Source organism: Pygocentrus nattereri, chromosome 6, assembly GCF_015220715.1.
Source record: "Pygocentrus nattereri isolate fPygNat1 chromosome 6, fPygNat1.pri, whole genome shotgun sequence".
In the NCBI taxonomy this organism is placed as follows: domain Eukaryota; kingdom Metazoa; phylum Chordata; class Actinopteri; order Characiformes; family Serrasalmidae; genus Pygocentrus; species Pygocentrus nattereri.
In genome coordinates, this window is record NC_051216.1 from 32,120,848 (window position 1) to 32,143,105 (window position 22,258).

At 39.6% G+C, this 22,258-nt stretch overlaps 2 protein-coding genes across 10 annotated transcripts in view; one reads left to right on the top strand and one right to left on the bottom strand.

Annotated features, from left to right (window-relative positions):
* kdm6a (lysine (K)-specific demethylase 6A) overlaps positions 1-13,068 on the top strand; it is a 75,630-nt gene extending 62,562 nt beyond the window's left edge. For 7 of the 8 annotated variants that reach the window (XM_017695231.2, XM_017695233.2, XM_017695232.2 and 4 more), the window contains 11 exons: positions 1,162-1,267; positions 2,546-2,751; positions 7,104-7,165; positions 7,265-7,339; positions 7,678-7,826; positions 9,378-9,492; positions 9,596-9,783; positions 9,997-10,138; positions 10,400-10,526; positions 11,816-11,986; positions 12,116-13,068. In XM_017695231.2, coding sequence (XP_017550720.1) covers positions 1,162-1,267; positions 2,546-2,751; positions 7,104-7,165; positions 7,265-7,339; positions 7,678-7,826; positions 9,378-9,492; positions 9,596-9,783; positions 9,997-10,138; positions 10,400-10,526; positions 11,816-11,986; positions 12,116-12,145 — 1,371 coding nt within the window. In that variant the 3' untranslated portion in view covers positions 12,146-13,068. Of the gene's footprint in view, positions 1-1,161; positions 1,268-2,545; positions 2,752-7,103; positions 7,166-7,264; positions 7,340-7,677; positions 7,827-9,377; positions 9,493-9,595; positions 9,784-9,996; positions 10,143-10,399; positions 10,527-11,815; positions 11,987-12,115 lie in introns of those variants that run through there. The other variant, XM_037539646.1, reaches the window with a different exon arrangement.
* dipk2b (divergent protein kinase domain 2B) lies at positions 9,785-21,969 on the bottom strand. Of its 2 annotated transcripts, none has more exons than XM_037539647.1 (5): positions 21,672-21,969; positions 20,669-20,933; positions 19,608-19,781; positions 17,372-17,660; positions 9,785-12,400 (listed from the first exon to the last, which is right to left on the bottom strand). In XM_037539647.1, the coding sequence occupies exons 1-5, from the start codon at positions 21,893-21,895 to the stop codon at positions 12,072-12,074; spliced, it is 1,281 nt and encodes a 426-aa protein (XP_037395544.1). In that variant the 5' UTR covers positions 21,896-21,969; the 3' UTR covers positions 9,785-12,071. The 2 variants fall into 2 exon arrangements, with proteins under 2 accessions (XP_037395544.1, XP_017550726.1); XM_017695237.2 differs by lacking the exon at positions 9,785-12,400 and adding an exon at positions 13,272-13,767.
* Between the last annotated feature and the right edge of the window lie 289 nt (positions 21,970-22,258).

Here is a 22,258-nt window from a genome sequence, read left to right on the forward strand (position 1 = left end):
TGGGTTTTACTTCCCACATCCTTCAGCACATCACTGATTGTCAGGCCAGATGTGATCTTGCAATGATCAATGAAGGTACATCAATGAAAAGTTTTGGGCTGAATGTAGGTGGGAATGAGTTCAAAATGAATGGGATTCTATTTATTTCTCTATTTTATACAGAAGAGTGCACTTGTTTGTCAACAGAGAACATTATTAAAATAGAACTTGTAAACAGTAGTTACAGGTTAACAGTGCCTTAACAGTGTACATTCATGATGACGGTGCTCACAAGATGCTTTACTTGACCAATGAGCTGAATAGCTTGCCAACCAATCAGTGGTCAGTAGCAGTAATGGTAGCATCATACTGCCTAAAACGTGTCTGTTGTCGAGCAACTGAAAGATCTGGAAGTCTTCCATTATTATTATTTTTAATGGACTGCAGATTTCTACTGCCCATAAGTCGTTTTCTTGAAACATGTTAATTCCTAGAATAAATAAATTTAGATTTATATACCCCAAATCTTCTAGTGTTTTGCAGTGATTCCTTTTTTGTTATAGTAGGAGAAATGTGAGGTTGTCAGACTCCACATATCCTGGCTCTGTTGGGGGTTAGCACATGAATGTAATCACAGCTGATAAAGCTCCACAAAAAAGCTCATCATGTAGATATGTGTCTATGAGGAGAAGACATTACATGCATTAAACATAAACATGGCTTCTTGCAAGGGGGACAAAAAGATTCCATTAGTGCACAATGTTTTGCTCGCTCGCTTGTTTTGCTTGTGTTAAAGAAATGTGGGGGTAAGATTAGAAGGGGCTTCCCCTTTTTGTGACCGATTTTAATGCAATCAATCACAAAAGTTTGCAGAGTTTTCTCCACACGTGTACTCTCATTACAAGTTCATGTCTTACTCTGCAAGACTAAGCACCGAATTAAAATGAACAATCTTGAACACCGGAACATTGCCGTTTTCTCTTAGTGGGATCTTTTTTTCATTTTAATGCTTGTCCCTATTGTGCACGTTTTAAGCTGGTGTTGCCATGGAAAACCAGCTGAAGTATGAATCGCCACCTTTGAGTGCGCTCATAATTGATGCTTGTCCTATTGCTCTTTCATTTGCAGCTATTGTTCTCCGAGTGCTTTTGTTTGTTCAACCATTTTTTTAATTGCCCACAGTTGGAGAGCAAGAGGGACGCCTTCTTTCCCCCTCTTCACCAGTTCTGCACGAACCCAGCCAACCCTGTGACAGTCATCCGAGGCCTTGCTGGAGCACTCAAGCTGGGTAAGTGTGTGTTTGTCTGCAGTTTTGAGTGCATGCCAAGCTTAGACAAACACACGATTGCTGTTTGATCTGACTTAACTTAAAAAGTGTAACCATTTATGGAAGTAGCTCAACGTTGCCACCAAATGGTGCTTTCTGTATTAATTGTTGAAATGGAAAGGTTCAGTGAAATACAGAGAGCCTGGTGAAAGGGAACTTTTGCTGCTTGTGTTTGGAGATGGCCAGGGCATGTATGACGAAACAGCACCACCTGTAAGCTGAAAGTGTTATTACAGTCAACATCCTGAAACCAAAAAAACCAAACAAACAAAAAAAACATAGCAGCATTTTGGACAGTTTGTGAATTCCTATTTTCATTCACCCTCAACCTATTCATTCTAATAATCGGCTGTCTTTAAAGGCAATAATTAGGTGGATGAGGGGCAGTTGATTAGGGTTGGAACTGAAGTGCAGAATCTCCAGGATCAGGGTTGGTGACTACGTTGGGCCAGAACAAATGACATTTCAGTGTGAAGAACCTTTTCTTGTGGAAAACTATAAAGACCCTCCATAATGTAAAAGTGCTATATCTAAGCAAATAACCATATATGAACCTATATTAAAGGGTGCACTCTTGAACATGTGGAATTCATACGGTTTGGAGCATATACTGATGTTGTATGCACCAGTGTGATAAGGTAGCTGGATTATATCCTACAACTGAGTAATTCATTTCATAATTATTCATGTCATATGCTGCAGTATGACTTTGTCAACTGCTGCCTTATCATAATCTGCATTTCCATTTATATCACTTATCTGTCAGCAGTTCTGATGTAAGAGTGAAGGTTTAGCTTGGTGTCATTATGTCACTTGAAAATTATACTTGGTGTCTCTAACATAGGGCTGATTACCTTCTCCCTCCAGCTCCCTCCCATCTTTTTTTGCCTGTTGGCATGTCCTTTTATTCATATCATAATTGGCTGTCAGGCTGTTGTCCAGGATGTGCTGTCACTTGTCACTTGTGTAAAATGTGTTCTGTGTAATAGTATGCTGTCACCCTGTCATACTTCCAGTGTCACTTCATTATTCCATATAATTCCAGTTTTCAGCTCTAGCTGGTTTACTAGGTTTGAATGACTTCGGACTTTCATTTTGTTCTGATGTTTGTTGAATCCTTGAATGAAACTTTTGTGTTTGCTGGGCATGTGTGAAGTGACAGGATGCCTTGCTGACTCAGCTAATTACCACCTCTTCTCCCTCTATCTTTCTTTCCCAACTAAATTCTTCTTCTCTCAGACCTGGGCCTCTTCTCCACTAAGACTTTGGTGGAGGCCAACCCGGATCACCTGGTGGAGGTGAGGACTCAGTTTTCTCAGCCCACTGATGAGAACTGGGACCTGACGGGCAGCAGGAAGACGTGGCGTTGCGAGAGCAGCCGCTCACACACCACCATCTCCAAATATGCCCAGTACCAGGCCTCGTCCTTCCAGGAGTCCCTGCGGGTTAGAACTGTCTGCTATTATCATGATTTATTGATTACATGTGTGATTTATGTGAAACTGTTTCTTACCATCCTTTTACTAAAAATTTGCTTGTGAAATTTTCTGAAATGTGCAGTAGCCTGATGCAAATGGACATTGCTGTGTAATATTGCATTATTTTGACTGATTTTTCAAAATGTGGGAAAAAGTAGTACTAGCTTGTGGCATTCTTGTAATGCACAGATTATGAGGACATGGTCTTCAGAACATGATGTCTGTCTGACAAATGCATGGTGCTAACCTTTTTGTTTAAGAATTCAGTCCGCTTTGGCTGATTGGAACAGTTGTTCAGGTTGTTTTTGTCAGCTAACAGGCTAATCACTGTGAAACTTTGCTTAGCCTGAACATCTCACTTTTCCTAGCATATTAACAGGTGCAAGAACAAACACTTAAGAATGACTTCTTACTAACTATGCTATGTTAAAGTTGTTGAATCCTCTCTAAATCCTTGTTTAATCATCCTGCTGCAATGAGTCTTTGCTAACTCAAAGTTGTAGAACCGGTGACATTCTGCCTCTTGTGAAGAAGCCACCATCAAGTTTATGCCTCTATTTCTCATGCCTTACATCTTTACAAAAAGTTCTAATCACAAATTCATCAAATGATCATCATCTTTTGTTGGTTCGTGGTGGTGGCTTATGTCCTTAGTTTCCCAACCCTGCCCTGCACATTTAAAAAATCAGTAAGATGTAATTTGCCCTGCATGTTTTAGAGTTTTCCTAGCTTCCAGTATACCTGACCCAACTAATCATGTCATTAACAAGCCCTTCGCAAATCTGAATGGGTGCACAGGAGCAGGGAAACACTACATTTTGCATGGCAGTTGTACTCCACAAGCAGGTTTAGGGAAACACCTGCTTACATCAACAGTTTCTAGATGGGCCCTTCTAGTTCTAGGTATGGCAAAACAGTGTATTGCAGCCTCCCTTGTTCTTTATTTGGGCTTGAAGGAGAGCAGTACTGTCGTTCCTTTACATCCTTTGTAGTGAATTTTTTTTTGTTGTTGTTGGACTGGCCTGTGCTTGCTGAATTGAGAGCAAAGTCTGTCAAAGAGCTTTCAAAATGTGCATCTTAAAATCTAAAAATATTGATGATGTAATTCCAGAATGGGTCATATTCTTATTCTTATTCTTATCCTTCTTCTTCTCCTTTTTCTTCTTCTCCTTCTTCTTCTTCTGTTCAGCCTTGTCAGCAAACTGTGTTAACAGCCATTTTTTTCATCTGATCTATGTCCCAAGTCTGTGTTCAGAGTTTCACCCCATTAGATATCTGCTCAGATCAGAGGAGGCAGATGGCCTATGCATGTTCTAAGGCAGAGGTCACTGACCTTTCTGCTGGAAATGCACTTTCCTGCAGAGTTCAGTTTCAGTCTCCATTTAACCTGCTGCCCCTCCCACTTACCAAATCCAAATTAATTAGTTAAAGCAGGTGCAGCGAATTGTGGATGGAAGGTAGATCTAAAGGACCAGGTTGCTATCACTTGATTCACATATGCAGTAGATGCTTGACTAAACTGGTGCTAAAGAGCAAGAGCGCCCCCTGCTGTCTAGTTTTTTCCCTTGGGAATGTGGTCAATTTCTCTTTCTTTTATGGCACATACAACTGGTCAGCCATAGCCATAGAGCATAACTCTGCTCGGCAGCCAGTGGTGATTTTTGTTTGCTTGTTTCTTTGTTAAACTAGTATTCTACACGGTAAATAAAGCAAACCATACATAAGCCTCTAACCAGTCACAAATGTTGATTTGTGCTGTGAACATCCTGACCAACCCAGACCTTGTGGTTTTTAGGTGTATTGCAGGGTATACCCTAATATATAGCAGTATTACTTGAAATAGTATTATATGGCACTATATACAGTGCCCTCCATAATTATTGGCACCCCTGGTTAAGATGTGTTCTTTAGCTTCTAATAAATTGAGGGTTTTTTTAAATAATATAGGACCACGATGGAAAAAAGAGCAAAATCCAACCTTTATCTCAAGTGCATTTATTCAGTAGGAAAAAAATCCCACATTAAGAAATAATTGTTTAACATCAAATAATGTGTGCCACAATTATTAGCACCCCTGATGTTAATACTTTGTACAACCCCCCTTTGCCAACAAAACAGCACCTAATCTTCTCCTATAATGTTTCACAAGATGGGAGAACACAGAAAGAGGTATCTTCGACCATTCCTCTTTGCACAATCTCTCTAAATCATCCAGCGACCTGGGTCCTCTCCTCTGATCTCTCCTCTTCAGCTCACCCCACAGGTTTTCAATGGGGTTAAGGTCTGGGGACTGAGATGGCCATGGGAGGAGCTTGATTCTGTGTGTGGTCAACCATTTCTGTGTAGATCTTGCCATATGTTTAGGGTCATTATCTTGCTGAAAGACCCAGTGACGACCCATCTTCAGCTTTCGGGCAGAAGCCACCAGATTTTGTTTTAAAATGTCCTGGTATTTCAAAGCATTCATGATGCCATGCACCCTAACAAGGTTCCCTGGGCCTTTGGAAGAAAAGCAGGCCCACAGCATCACTGATCCTCCCCCCGTATTTCACAGTGGGCATGAGGTGCTTTTCTGCATACTCAGCTCTTGTGTTACGCCAGACCCACTTACAGCATTTGTTGCCAAAAAGCTCTATCTTTGTTTCATCTGACCAAAGCACACGGTCCCAGTTGAAGTCCCAGTACTGCTTAGCAAACTCCAAACGTTTACGTTTATGATTGTGAGTGAGAAAAGGTTTTTTCCGTGCATGCCTCCCAAACAGCTTGTTGGCGTGTAGATAGCGTCTGATGGTTGTTTTGGAGACTTCGTGACCCCAAGATGCTACCATTTGTTGCAGTTCCGTAACAGTGAGCTTTGGAGAACTTTTTATTTCTCTTATCATCCTCCTCACTGTGCGTGGTGGCAAAATAAACTTGCGTCCTCGTCCAGACTTGTTTACCACTGTTCCAGTTGTTTTAAACTTCTTAATAATTCCTCTGACAGTAGATACGGACAGGTGTAGGTGAGTGGCTATTTTCTTGTAGCCATTGCCTGACCTGTGAAGGTCAAAACACATCTGCCTTACTTGAATGCTATGTTCCTTTGTCTTTCCCATGTTGAAGAGAAATGGCCTCTGTGTCACGTCATAATTATACCCCAGGGAAACAGGAAGTTGTGAATTGCTAATTAAATGTTCCTACATACTTTGATTAACTTCGTAAACTACTGTAGAAGTGACAGAAATTCTTTAATTACATTTATTTCCTAAGAATTGTTAGGGGTGCCAATAATTGTGGAACAGGTGATTTTATGAAGAAAAATTATTTCTTAGTCAGGGATTTTATTTTCCCCCTAAAACTCTACTTGAGTTAAAGGTTACATTTTTCTACAATTTTCAGTGTGACAGTATGTTTCCACAATAAAAACAATTTATTTTAAGGCTTTTGACACATCTTAACCAGGGGTGCCAATAATTATGGAGGGCACTGTATGTCATTTGCAAAATCTTTGGGTGCCCCAGTCAAAGTAGTGAAGATAAGTTTACGCATCCTCAACAGAGAACACATTTTTAATACACAGTTACTGTTTATGCACTGAATTTAACATAGTATTTTATTTTGTTCCAAAATGTTAAACTTGGTAAATTAGTAGAAACTGTGCACTAAAATTTGATGGAAAAAGCCATGGTTAAGCTTCTACTGAGGGATGTTACCTTATTGATTTTCTAAGTAAAAATAAGATGTAATTTGACCGGGACCTGCATTCGCTAAGCTTCTCTGATTAGGAGTACTGATCTAGGATATGTACCACTCAGTAAGGTCAAAGTAAAAAGGAGAGGAATCATATCCTAAATCGACACTGTTACTCTAAGAAGTTTTGTGAATAGGTGCACAGAGGTGTTCAGAATCTTCCATGCAACTGTTAATACTGTTATGGCATTGTTTTTGCCAGATTTGAAACACTGTTGTGTTGTTGCAGTATGAATCTAAAGGTAGAAATATCAGGAACTTTTTTTACTTTCTGAGAACCCTGAAAGCCCTGCATATCCTTCAATATAATATCTCATTGTTTAATTTTCTAAGATTGAAAAGAAACTTTGGAAACACATTTTAAAATGTGTATAATTCATTATACAGTTATTATTGTTTTACTAAGAGCTTGTAATTTAAAATATTACAACTACTCTGCTTTGGTTTGGTCTGACTGGATAATAACATAATATTTGATATATTACCTGTAAGTAATTGTTTTTCTGTGTTGGCTTGTGCAATGTTGAAAAGCAGTCCATCACTCTGTGGTGGGTTTGTACTGATTCCATCTCTATTTGGCTCACTTTCAGGAGGAGAATGAGAAGAAGGGGCAGAAAGAGCACTCGGATACCGAATCAGCTCCCATGGAAAAGTAAGCTCTGCTCACTAATGAGAAGACAAGCTGTTACATCACTGCATCTCAAGCACATCACATTCAAAAAATGTTTTTTTTTTTTTTTCTTCTTTCTAGTATGGTACGGCGAAGAAGAGGTCCCTTTAAGCACATCAAGTTTGGGACCAACATTGACTTGTCAGATGAGAGAAAGTAAGTGTCTAATGACTTGTGTATCAGATGCCTAAGGATTCACACAATTATTATCCAATCTTAATTTTTAAATAGTTCCTTGCCTGTCTGTGCACATTGTACTGTCCAAGAGTGTATCCTAAATTCTTATACTGAGGAACACTTCTAATTTAGCCCATAGAAACTGGTCAGACTCTAAACCCTTACATTTATATCAAACTGCCATTTCACTGTAGTGTAAACAAGGCTTTGTTTTGAAGACAGAAACGTTCTGTGTTGAGAGGAGACGATGAAGTGGTGTGAGCAGTATGTGCACTCTTAACAGTGATGTTTGACAGACTCTCTGCTGTGTGATGCAGGTGGAAGCTGCAGCTGGCTGAGTTGAGTAAGCTGCCTGCTTTTGCTCGGGTGGTGTCTGCTGGGAATCTGCTCAGTCACGTGGGCCACACTATCTTGGGCATGAATACTGTCCAGCTCTACATGAAGGTCCCTGGCAGCAGGACACCAGGTTTGTGGTGTTATGCATAGACTTTTCTCCATTCTCTCTGTGCAGAGTATTTGAAGTTGGAAATGATTGGAAATACATAATTATGCACTCTAATGGAAGTGAGTGTAATATGGTAATATATTAATATTAGGTATGCACCTATCCTGAATTTCTTATGGCTGATTCTGATCCAGCTTCTTTACATCCATAATGACCAGTGACTGAATTTTATTAGATTTTTTTTTTTTTTTTAAACAGAAGGTCAATGAATACTTTAGGCACAGTAGTGCCTTTCCAGTGTTTTCTATTAGCTGAAATCATAAATGGCCTTTTTTGTCCTTTCGTTTTGTCATTTTAAATTTGAACCAATTTTTCATTAAAAAATTTTAAATGGCAAATAAATCGATTGCCTGTTTAAATAACATGAAATCAAATTTGGTGCTTAATTGAAAGTAAGAGGCACCTGGCTATGAGATATGCATAAATATGTTACGGCATTTTGGTATAGATATAGCAGCAGCAACGGAATATACAGCACAAGTACACTCGCAGTCATATGCAAAAGTTCTGGCAAGCGAATTTGTATTGGATAAATTGAAACTTAAAATGTGGTCTTGGACAAGATGTTTCTAGTATGTTGAAATAAACAGGATTTTGCACGAAGACTTTCAGAAAATGTCATATTTAAGTTCTCTACAATGGTTGTGTTTTTCCTTTTCCACTTAGAAAATCAATAGAAGTGTAATTTGATCATGGTATATAAGTTTTTGCATATGACTGTACCAGGTTCACATTATTCATACCATAAAATTGCAACGCAGATCAGCCAAAAAATAAAATTAAATAAAAAAAATAATTAGCAGATTGCCAGACATGTGTTTGGTTCAAGAATGTTCCATGTTTTGCATGGTACCAGTTGTGCCTCCCCAATCAATATCATGGTAAATTGTGTCTCAAAAAGTATGCTCAGAATGTATATTGTGGATATACTTAAAGAGCACTCAACAACTGCATATTTCATTAAAAAGAAACTTAACTAAGAGATTCCCAAGTGATACATCTGTCCAAGATTTGTCCTGAGAGATGGCAAGTTTGAATCCTGACAATTATTGGGGTCCATCAGAGCATAATTTGTCCTATTTAAGTGATAAGTGAGACTTTTTTGATCCCACAACCAGGGAAATTCCACCTCCGCATTTAACCCATCCTTGAAGTGAAACACCACATACACACTAGTGAATACACACACACACTAGGGGGAGTGAGCACAATTGCCCGGAGCGGTGGGCAGCCCTATCCACGGCGCCCAGGGAGCAGTTGGGGGTTAAGTGTCTTGCTCAAGGACACCTCAGTCATGGACTGTCAGCCCTGGGGATCGAACCGGCAACCTTCTGGTCACAGGGCCAACCTCCCTAACCTCCAGCCCACGACTGCCCCCTAAAGCCCCCTAATCGGTTGTGACATTCTGGTCATTTTCCAATTCATGCCTGGTTGAGAACAATAATATGGTAATGCTGTGCATGTTTAATGTGATTTAACGTACAGCACTGTTACTCTGATGTTACTGTACAGGTCACCAGGAAAACAACAATTTCTGTTCTGTGAACATTAACATTGGCCCAGGAGACTGTGAGTGGTTTGCTGTACCTGAGCCATACTGGGGAGTAATGAATGATTTCTGTGAAAAGTAAGTGAGATGAACACTTGCTACTACATTTTATATGAACTTTACTCTTTACACACTATATGCATATTGATCTCTGTGCCAATTGTGTTCCTCTTTTGTGTAGGAATAACATAAACTTCTTGATGGGCTCATGGTGGCCAAACCTGGAAGACTTGTATGAAGCTAATGTTCCAGTGTACCGATTCATTCAGCGGCCGGGGGACCTGGTCTGGCTCAATACAGGCACCGTGCACTGGGTGCAGGCCATTGGCTGGTGCAATAATGTAGCCTGGAATGTAGGCCCTCTCACTGGTAACTATTTAAGCATACATTTTGATTTATTTGACACTGGTGAACTTTGTGTGTAATAAAAAGAAATGTGCAAAGCCCCAGACAAGCTTACTTTTGGTATAAGTTTTACCATTAACATTAAAGGAGCCATAAAATCACATAGGTGGACATCAGTCATATTGATTCATTTATGCTTTTGGTCTTTAAAACGTCATACCCTCCTTCTCACCTCAGCCCATCAGTATAAGTTGGCAGTGGAGCGCTATGAGTGGAACAAACTCCAAAGTGTCAAATCCATCGTTCCCATGATTCACCTCTCCTGGAACCTGGCCCGAAACATCAAAGTGTCAGACCACAAGCTCTTTGAGATGATCAAGTGAGTCAGCCTGGCAGAGGGCCATAACATATCCTTTGCATCACACCCATGATTAGCATCTCGGAGTCATTCCTTTTTTGTTTTGTAGTGAAATAATAAAGTATATATGAAGCGTTTAAAGTGTATAAAAATATTTACTTCATGAAAAAGTCTTTGAAGACTTTATATGATGCTCAACCTACCAGACTGTAGAAAGTGCTAAAAATAAGCCGCTTGTAAAGGGTGCTCTAACTGTTTTCATGTGTTGCTTTGTGGTCATAGGTACAGCTTGTTGAGGACTCTGAAGCAATGTCAGATGCTGAGGGAGGCTCTGATAGCTGCGGGGAAGGAGCTGGTGTGGCATGGGAGGACCAAGGACGAGCCAGCACATTACTGTAGCATTTGTGAGGTATGATGCAGGTCTCAAACCGTAGTCTAGAGAACTGTGCTTGTGTAAAGTCTTAAAACCATTATTGCTATTTAGGGATTGTCAGTATAACTATATTATCATAAATCATGTCACTTGTACTTTTCTGAGCATATCATAAATAGTCAGTACTAAAACACTAATCAGCTGAAAAGACCGCATAATTAGACTTGCTTGATATGACTTAATTACTTCAGTGCACTATGTGAAACTAAGAAAAAGCTATAAAAATTATACACATTAAATAAAAATCATTGTTTTTAATAGTATTTTTAAAATGTGGCACTACTGGTGCTTTTTCCTCTTCTGAATGATCAAACCTGAGAAACTAAATATGACGCATATTGCCTATCATAATTATTCGTTTTTAATTATTTTTATTAATTTATTTATTTGGCCACATTGTCCTCCCTTTGTTCAAATTCTAATTGACTGAGCCACATTCAAAGCTATTGTAAAATACTTGATATACATACAAGATCCTTTAAAAGTCTTATAAAGCCTTAAAATAGAGCCTTAAATTCAAGTCTTAGTCTTTTTTTTAACTTTCAGAGGTACTAAATTTAGGGACGTCCATTCCCAGCATATTTTAATGGATCACACTAAAATAAACCTAATCCAGTTCAAATCCTTTGGGGCAGTTCGGCACAGCAGTTAAATAAATTGGAAAGGCTCTGTAAAAATTGTGTAACATCAAAGTGGAAAATCTGTTTTTAAGCCAGTTGGTTTGAATAAAATAGACATTAACGCCTGAAGTATTTGAGTGTGTTCTTTGTTGTGCTGTGGAAATAGTGTTATCTTTGCTATGGAGAATTCTCAAAACGTTATTGAAAAGTACTTAATTTGATTTTAAACATTGCCGTCTTGATCATCCCCGGTCAGGGTACATGATTTGTAGATTTTCGAAAGCAGACACATCCTCTACAAGGAATACACTTAAATACGGCATTTTTCTGTGCACCATTTCTAGTGTATGGTTTATATTTATATTGAAAAATGTAACATTGTGGAGGGGTAGGAAATGTGTATAAAATGTGTGTACACTTCACATTTTCAGTTTTCTTTTTGTTTTTTAACTTTATACAATTACTGTATATTTGCTGAATATAACAATGTGCAGAAATGCATTTTGTAGAGGATGTTAACTTAATTTTTGTTTTGATTTTCTAAGTAAAAAATTATTTGCCCCAAACATTTGCCTACAACTGTACGTGAAGCCTTGTTGTTCTGCTTGGTTTTGCTTCATTTCTGTTTTATCGTTCCATCTGCAGGTTGAGGTTTTTAACCTACTGTTTGTCACCAGTGAGAGCAATTCGAGGAAGACGTATGTGGTGCACTGTCAAGACTGCGCACGCCGAGGCAGCCCTAACCTCGACAACTTTGTTGTTTTGGAGCAGTATAAGATTGAGGACCTCACGCACGTCTACGACCAGTTCACGCTGGTGAGTCAGCCTTCAGCTTTTTCAGTCATTCAAATATTCTGCCAGGCCTGTCCTGCCTTTTATGATGAGGTGACTCATTCTGCTCTTAAGTAATGTGTTCTGTTTGTTCCCTTGCTCTTGTCTTGACAGGCCTCACCTCTGCCATCCTCCACGTCTTGACATTAACATTAACAGTTCTGAGGATCACCCTCTGGAACGCAACATAACCCTTTCTGATATTCAGGAAAAGTGACCCAGTTCCACACCACTGGTTTCTGTAGCAAATCCCACAAAGGCTGCTGGCTCCAAGCTGTTTGTCTATGCAACCCTGCCAAGTACGGAGAATCGACCCCGCTGGACTGGAGGGGGCGCTGCTCCATCTCTGTTCTGACTGTTTCGGCTGGCTCAGCACCACCTTACAGGAAAATACACAAACTATAAACAAAAAGTGGACAAATTAGTAATGTAATTGTGTATATATCACAACTGGCAAAAATCACTCAAACTACTGATGTCTTTCAGTTTCTTTTCTCTTTCTTTTTTCTTTTTTTTCTGTTTTGTACTCTTTCATGTATGAGCTGATACATGACAATATTTCCTTCATATTTTCCACTAAATGAGTACTAGCGTAGCTGGTTTTTCCTTAGGTAAATCTCTTTGGGCAACAGGACTGAAACATGGAAAATTATAATGTGAAGGTAATTTTTTTTTAACAGTTTATATGTTTGTCCTTTTGTTTTTCTTATTTTAAATAGTAAGAAAAAAGAAACAGCCAAGTCACAAAGAAAAAAGGGTTGCACATAGCTAAGGAGTGAGGTTTTTTTTTTTTTTTTTTTTTTTTTTTTTTTATGTTTCTAATCTTGTAAATTTACACTATTTATAAATGCATATTTATTGCTTGAAAATATTTGTTGATGGAATGCTGTTATTTTTTTTCCCCAAGAATACCTGCCATTAAATTTTATGGAGCAATGTCGTACTGAACATGTCTCTTTTTATGTTTTTTATGTATAAATAAAACCGCCTAGTAAGCATTGTACAGAAAATACAAAGATTCTTTTATTGTTGGTGGTTTTTGAGTCATTAAAGAGTCATACCTGAAATGACTGTTTTTGAAAACAGTTTCCATAATTGTGCCCCAATTTTATGCCTCAGTAAAGCCGTGTGCCGTGCATATATTTCAATCAAGACTGTGTCCTCACGTATCTTGTGTGCTATGAAGACCTTTTCCAGAATTAAGGCAGTGACCAACAGGAGTCTCCCTCTCCTTTGCATAGACATGGTTGAGTTATACTCCAAGTGCAAAGCTTGATTGCAAGTGATTTGAATTGATGAGGTTGCAGTCTTTGGTTTGAAGAACGGGTGCAACATCTAGGCTCTTAAGTGGCCATTAACGTCCATCTTTAATCCATCATTTCTGTCCAGTCACATCTGTCTACCATTGTTGTCGCTTCTCTAGAACTTGTCGCTGTACTTGCACTCAGGATATCTATATCCATAATCCTTACTGCATGGCCTTAAGGCCTGTAGTGTGTCTTGCAGTGTTTGGACAGCCTTAAATATCCTTTGGTCGGACTGTGAGTGGTCTGCACAGACAGCCAGCTCCATGATGGCCTTTTTGGGCAGTCTGGCTGATCGCACATCTGCAGGGGAGAGCAGCTTGGGGAGGACATGTCTGCAGAGCAGAATGAAACTCTGAGAGGAGCGAACACTTTCACAGGGAAGCGTCTGCTGACAGGAGCTGCCCAGACAGGAGAAGACGTCCCTGTGGTTGGCCTGTGGGTTTTCTTCACTGTGGAATCCTGTGGAAGGTATTTGGCTGTTACATTGTAATTCTTAATCAGCTCACTGAACTGCAGGCTTAGTCATTCAGTTATTGATGTCAAAATTTCATTAACCCATATTTCATATTTTACATTTCCTCTGGTCCATATGTTGTTTGGGCAGTGTTGTATTTTAGGGAACACATCGAGAGATTCATTAGTGTCCTCTTTGCTCTATAATGTAGACCAAATTAGACATTTCTAAAGGATTGATTCACTATGCACTTTATGAGCTGGATAGGTATGCAATTAGATTTTTTTTATTTGAATACTTAAATTGGTAATAATACGTAATAAACATGTTAAGACCTCACCGTGCAAATTATTGAGCATGTAATTGTTTAAATTCACAAGTAACTAGTGTTTAATTGGCAGCATTTTAGTCCTGTGGGTTTTATATAGCAACAGGAAACTTTGGAGTTTACTGCATTAGACCTAATAAAGGTTCAGAAGTTGTTAATACTTTACAATATGTTCTGTATTATAAAGTTTTAGCCTACGTCAACAACTTTGAATAAACTGTAATCTTGTATGGAAGACTTTTTTTTTTGGAATTTTTTTTTGCTGTAGGAACTGAATTTGTGAAGCAAATTTGACAACAGCGTTTTTTAGCCTCTAATTATTGATGACAAACTGCTTTAGGATAAGGAGTACACCATGAAGCCTTGAACCTCTTAAAGTGTAATTATACTCTTAAATCATACATGTCTAAACTTTATGAAACAAATAATAAGACTTATATAATAATAAGACTTTATAACCCAACATGTTCCCACTTTCTGAGCTTGCCCAAAAACATCTGAAGACATTTCTTAAGAACAATCAACCCATGTGGCTAAAATGTCAGTTTTTTTAATCACTTATTTGAAATAACACAATTAAAAATGCTAGTTCTTCAAGGGTTCTTTAGTAAAGAAAAAGCCTCTCTACAGATCCCTGACCACTCAGAGCCCTTGCATGATTAAAGGGTTTTTGCATTGTGGAAGTTCATCAGATTGATGGAGAATGTGTGGATCTATAGAAAACCTCTTTGAAAAGGGTCTATATAGCACCAAAAATGTTGTGCTTGACATTGAACCATATACAATACATTGCCCATTAATCTGAAGAACCCTTTCACATTGCACAGAACCATTTTATCATGCAAAGGGTTCTTGGTTTGAGCATTCCTGGTTCTTTATAGATATAGATGCATTTTCTTTACTAAAGAACCCTTGGAAAGCCATCTTTTGAAAGTATGTATATTCAGCCTTTTGATCACATGGCACTTTTAAATCTGGTAACACTACAGTGTAGGAGGACACTATAATGCCCTTGTAAAGCCCTTATTAAGCCTTAGTGAGGCCAGTAACTGCTAATTAACTGTAACTGCTTTATTAAGCAGTAACTAGTGTGAACAGAGCTTTACCCTAATCTTTCCCATGTAACCTATTGAGATATCTAGCAATCATATAGTCATATGCAAAAGTTTAAATACCCAAGGTGAAATGTTCATATGTATATATGCAGAGAGCGAGAGAGAGAGAGAGGAGAACTAGAAGGTAGTTTAAGTATTTTGGAAAATTTTCTCCCTTACATGAAATGGCTCCAGTAATTGAAGATTAATGAACGAACTGAATGACATTAATAAAAATACAATAAAACGGTTATTAAATGCAGGATTTTTAAATAAAAGGTTTGTCTGAATGAATACTTTTGCAAGCCTTTCCAATCTGTAAACCATTTGACTCATGAATTTATTCCTAAATACAAAAGCACAGCAGATCCAGCGGGCTACTCATTAGTGTGTAAATGTCAGGAGCAGAGGCTGTGTGGGAGAATTCAGAGTTCGTCTTGGATCTGAACCGCCACACAGATTACACTGTTCTATCATTAAAATTACAAGCATGACTGCAATTGGTACACTGTGCTAGTGCAGCCTCTATGGGAAACAACAGAAACCCGAAGCCACTGTACTTGTAGGCAACACAAACACTGACACCGGCCTGGTCCCCTGATGCTTTTATTCATTAGCTTTTTTGTGAGCTGTGACTGAACTAAACACACTGGCTAGAAACTGAGCTTTAATTCAAAGCACATACAAAAGCTTTGGCAGGTTTCTAAATCCCCATCGGCAGTATAAAAATAAGAAACGAGTATGAAATAGCGGTTTCAAACTGCTCTGTAGGCTCCCTCTGCCTTACACACATGCCGTAGTCAGATTTAAATTGCACCTACTTAGACCGATCTCATTAAGCATGTTTTCCCTCACCAGATTCAGATTTAGTCAAAGAACCATCTCTACGTTGTCTGCCTCCTAAATTCAGCTCCACCAATTCAACTCCTAGAAGGCATCCTTTTGAAGTGAACAACTTTCTTTTGTTTTATGTAAAACTGGATTTAACTGTAATTTTGTCTATATTCTCTCCTAAAAGGTACCATGTAAGACGATGAGAATTTTTAAGCTAGTTTTGCAACACCCTCAATTACATCACTGTGCCATTCAGATGTACCAGCATTGAGATAGGATGGGACCGTTTCAGCTCACTCCCACTTTTCCTAAAGACTCCGTCAGAACCTGTCTCTACCAGTGCAGTTTCTAAAGCTTTACCATCCAGTCTTCAAACAGAGATCCTCTTAGCTTCTATTTGGTATTTAGCTTATTAAATTGTAAACCCGAGGAGGAGTTGACCAGAGGAGGATGGGTCTCCCCTTGTGAGTCTTGGTTCCTCCCAAGGTTTCTTCCTCCAGACTGAGGGAGTTTTTCCTTGCCACCGTCGCCTCTGGCTTGCTCACTGGAGGATATATGTTGTAACTGTGTGTTTTCAAACTTCTGTAAAGCTGCTTTGTCAGAACATTGTTGTAAAAAGCACTATACAAATAAACTTGAATTGAAATGAATTTAAATATAAACAGTCATTCACAGAGCTATTTTCAAATCTACAGTCTAAAAAAAAAAAAGATTTTTAAAAAGACCAATTGTATGCTTAAACGGCTCCTTGCATGGTGAAATGGTTCTTCAGATAGATGGAGAATATGCTATATATGGATCTACGTATATAGCACCAAAAAGTGGGGTTCTATTGTTAGAGACTTGACATCATAACAATAGAAGAACCCTTTTTTGTGCTATTCATATACAACACATTCTCCATCAATCTAAAGGACCATTTCACAATATAAAGAGCTCTTTGAGCATGTAAATGCTTCTTTTAGTGGCCATGATTCTGTACGGAACCATTGTCTTTGTTAAAGAGTGTTTCTTTGTATTATTTGTGCATTATTTGTATCAAACCAATCAGAATGACTTCTGATTGGTTGAATTGGATGAATCTCAATGACTGAAAAACTGTGTAAATTTCTCTTTAACCCACATTCAGACAAACATTTCAACCGATCCAGTTGCTGGGAGTCACTGGTTTGAATCCCTGATGTGCTTGGCTTGCCATATTGAAGTGAGAATGTAAGCAAATGTGTTCAGAACTACTAGGTTTTTGCACCAAGTGGCTTTTTCTTGAACTAAACCATACAGATCAGCTTAAGGTGCATTCACTTCTTATTACTCATGTCACCTCGGTTAAACTATCACTTTAAAAAGCCTCACCCTCCTGCAAGTCGATGATTCCGATGGTGCTGGCATCCATGATGAGAAGCCTGCCATCCTCCACGGTGCCGAACATGTCTTCTGAAGCCGTGGTGTAGTAGAGGTTGAAGCGGAGGCTGTTGGAGGCCAGGCTCTGGGTGATGTGGAGGAGTTGGTAGGCTGCGTCCGCCCGCTGTGCCAGCGGGGATGAGTATAGCTTCTTCAAAGGCCTGGAGCCTGCCCACACCATCAGCCTGCCACAAGAGCCGTGATAGCGGGGGAATGGCCAGCCCTCCATGCCTGGAAACATCTAGGAGAGCAGAGGTGAATCAGGGGAAAAACAGGATGCATGGGAGGCCTGGAGGAAGCTGCTTTATGTGCTGACTGTTTGTTCTGGTTCGCAAAGAAGACCTCAACAAGTATATTGAGTCAGAATTTATAATGTAGTTATAACTGAAGTTTGGGGGAAGGAGCATGGCCTAAACCCCTCCTTCTTTCAATCCAATGCCCTTTAAATCAACATCCTCACCTTCTGTTCCCGCGACAAAGTGTTCACAATCCCCACCGCCACCCCATCTCCTCCCCGTTCATCAGTCCTGCATCAGTCCTACTACAGCTATGAGGGGGGATCTGGCCTTCTAGCTACAGGCAGAAGCTGCCCAGAACTCCAGCCCAAGTTCTCAGAATTCTCCCCCCCTCCCTCAATCAGACCTCTATCATACTACCACCACATGTTGAACGCATGGTCTTAACTCATAAAATGGAAATAAAGTTTTTAGAGTGTTATTGTTGTTTCTTATCTGATGGAATACACTATGGGCAAAAGTACTGGGACACACCTCTTAATCATGGAATTCAGGTGTTTTTTCAGCCCCATTGCCACAGGTGTATAAAATCAAGCACCTAGCCATGCAAACTGCCTTTACACACATTTGTGAAAGAATCGGTTGTTCTGAAGAGCTCAGTTTGCGAAATTTCTTTGCTCCTAGATATTCCTCGATCAAGTGTGAGTGTTATTATTAAAAAGTGGAAGCGTTTAGGAGCAATAGCAACTCAGCCACGAAGTGGCAAACTGTGGAAAGTTACAGAGCAAGGTCATCGAAAGCTGAGGTACATAGTGCAAAAATGTCACCAATGCTCTGCTGACTCAATAACTGCAGTGCTCCAAACCTCCACGGGTGTTAACATCAGCACAAAAAGTGTGTGGCAGGAGCTTAACAACATGAGTTTCCATAGCCAAGCAGTTGCATGCAAGCCTTACATCACCAAGCACAATGCCAGGCCTCAGATGGACTGATGTAAAGCACGCCTTCACTGGACTGTAGCGGTAGACGTACTCTGTAGAGTGACAAATGGCGCTCATGTTCCAGCATGACTGTGCCCCAGTGCACAAAGCAAGGTCCATAAAGGCATGATTGGGTGAGTGGATTCCCACAGACACACTCCTGTAGAAAGCTTCCCAGAGAGTGGAAGCTATTATAGCTGCAAGGGGGGACCAGCTCCGTATTAATGCCTTGATGGATTCAGAATGGGATGTCATCAAAGCTCCTGTAGGTGTAATGTGTAGGTGTCCCAATACTTTGTCCACAGACAGTTTTGAAATCTTGAGTGTTGGCCAATACTGACACTGTATTTCTCTTTTAAAAAACAAACTTAAAACGTACTAACTTAATTGAATCACTTCCCTTATAATAGCATCTAAAAGTAGGCGATCATATATTCACTATTCAGGCACTCTACTACCTCACAGGAAGAAATACTCAGATAACATCACATCTCACCATGTCAGTGAATGCTGTTTCAGGATAGATTTGTTACAGGATTGGATGGGAGTCATTCTTTTTTCCTCTGATATCCAATACAGCATTATCTGCTAATATTGACCCAGTACAGATGCTCATTAATGTGCAAACTGATCTCTAATTAACTCCATACGCCCCGTCCTGACCTCAGCTTTTTATTTTATTTGCTGTTTTAAAAGGTTATGAATATGTATAAGTATGTACCTCACCTTTTGGGAAAGTGAACACAGTGGACCTGTAAATTCATTCAAGGTATGCAACTACACCTTAAAGACTATTGTTGTATCTTTGAAGGTACATTTACATTGTTTGTAATTCTAGACTTGCCATTTTCTGACAGTGTGCTTACAAATATAAAGCCTTATAGGCTTTTACATAGAGTATAATGCTCTTGTCTATTTGCTGCAGAGGTATTCAATTCTGGTAACATCAAGTGGGTTGACACTGCTGTATACCTGTAATATAAGAGGCTGCTGATTGACAGCCAGGGTGTAGAGAAGGCGGAGTCTGTCCTTAGTGGTGAAGTGCTTCATCTGCACACTGCCCACATCGACCACCTCAAAATAGCGGCGCACGATTCGGTCCAGCAGCCTCTGAGATGGACAGCGCAGCATTGGAGGGGTCAGACCCTGCAGACAGAACAGAATATGAAAGCACAAACTTTCCAAAACTATTCAGAGCAGCTCTCCATGTAAAACACAGCTATTCACATAGCTGTAAATTCTGGGGAAGATGGAGAGGTTACAACCCTGCCAATAATCACAACTCATTCATGTACCCCCTCCCACCACCCCCAATAATTAATTACGATAATAATTATTTGCTAATAAGCAAATATGCAGATATGAGCAAATAAGCAAAATGACAAAAATCTTGGTTTTACTCATATCGACACTGTCACATCAAATCCCTGTATATTAAGTGTGCAAGAGAAGGGAAAAAAGACATTCTTAACTTTGAATGGAAATTGAAAAAGATTTGTTTTGAAGTAATATTGGAGCATGGAGGGTTGACCACTGGTTCTCTGTAAGATCACTCTGTCTACGGCTGAGGTTAATGTTACATAATGATATTTGTTGTTGCGGAAGTTAATAGTTGAAATTAAAGTAGGTTTAAATCTAGATGATGTGACTGGCTGTGATAGTTTTTTTTTTTCTTCTCAAATTTCCCATTCATAAAGCGACTGGCAAGATAATAGGTTTTATTTTGAGCAATAAAAACTATGAAACCTGCTTGGAAAAATTGACCATGGTAGAACTTATCTAATTGTTAATATACCCTATTATAACACAGAGAAGCGTGCAGGTTCTCTGACTGTGTAAAACCAACCATTTCTATTGCTATTGCATATTTAGGTGCGAATTCTTATGAGGAGATATTTTTGCATATTGAAGCTACTGTTCAACCCCTCTTGAAGTAAAAAGAAAACATGAGTTTAAAAGACTGGAGCTGAAGCTGCTGTAACCAAGGCCTGTATATTGAAGTTAATAGCGCAGTGTTCAGGGCAGAGACACACCTGCACCATGCTGGGCAGCAGCAGATTGGACTGTGTCCAGTTCTGGAAGCGCTGTGTAGCTCTCAGAACAGCCTCAATGCTACAGGATTTCCTTTTGCCTGCTGACTTGCAAATACTTTTGTCAGCCAAGTCATGCAGGTGGGGGGACACCAGGCGGGACAGCACCACAGGCCTCCAGCTCTCCGAGTCATCTGTGTAGTTCCCTTCATAGAATGTACTGTTGGCTGAGGGTAGATTATGCTGAGAGGACAGCCACCTTTCAAATCTGTTGCAAAAACAAATAAAGTTGCGATTAGACTTTCCATTACTTAAACAATTTCAGAATTTTTTTTTACTCTCTTTATAATCACTTGTCATGTCATTGCCTCTAACTATTACTCAAGCAAACCTATCTTAAGATAGATTAAGAAGATTGTGTACTTAGTAATCAGGGGCAATCTGGTTGGGTGGAGACTAACTGCATTTGATCTGTGTTGATGATAAGCAGTACACCTTCAGTTCTAGAGTATTTATTGGTTGCCCTGCCACTTTTGAGATACCTTACTGTTGTTTTAAACATAATCTTTGGCAAAGAAAGACAAAAAACTGCAGATTACCCACATTTCAAATGTCCACAACTAAATGCACCCAACACACCATCGTTTACTATATGAAAGGGTTACTGTATCCATCCTGGAACTCAAACCTTGATCATTACAGTTCGTGAGAAGCACTGAAGACTGAACTTTGGAGAAGTTTTCAAGAAACATGGAAAACTATCCTTCAGATTTTCTCCAGAAAAAATATTGAAGCCATGACAAAGGCAAAGAATGGACACATGAAATGCACGCCATCATATTTAGTTGTTGAGGCTTCTCTGTAATTTCCCGTTAAGTATGTTCTCTGCTTTTTTCCTGGCAATAAAAAAGAACTTTACCGAATGGCCATTTTGACTCAAAGTTAAATAAATAAAGTGCCCTTAACTGAATGCAGCCAACATTGTTTACTATATCAAAACTCTTACCTTATCTGCTCTTTTAAAAACTTCTTGCATATGGAGGTGCCCACACAGGCATTGCATTTATCCAAACCCAGGAAATGTCTCCCGAAGCTGTCGGATTTGGCCTCTGGTTCAAGTGAAGGGTTTGAGGCCACCAGAGGCAGCGCAAAGCAGAGAAACCAAACATTCAGCCATGGCCCTGATAGCCCTTCTGCGGCCTGCCTCTGCTCCTGCCCCCTCAGTGCCATCTCAACATGGCTAATAGCCCAGTAAACTGGTTAGCCTCTTAAGGCTGTGGGTGTTATACTGAGCGAAAAATATCATCACAACCCCTGCTGCAGAATGCCACACCTCCACAGGAAACCCATGGAGGATACAGATAACCACTGTTGTCATGGAGACTCTTCCTTTCCCTGCATGAATAGATGGTGGCCTTCCAGAACTGCTTGTGACCCGCCCCGAACATGGCTCCACTTCAGCGCACTGCACACAAAGGAGGGGTGTCTGTGGGTTCTCAAGTTTTCAAACAAAGGAGTCAGCTCTGTGGAGAAGTAATGAACATGCTGTTTAGTGCAAGAAGGCAGCTGGTGTGAAAAAATAAATTATGGCAA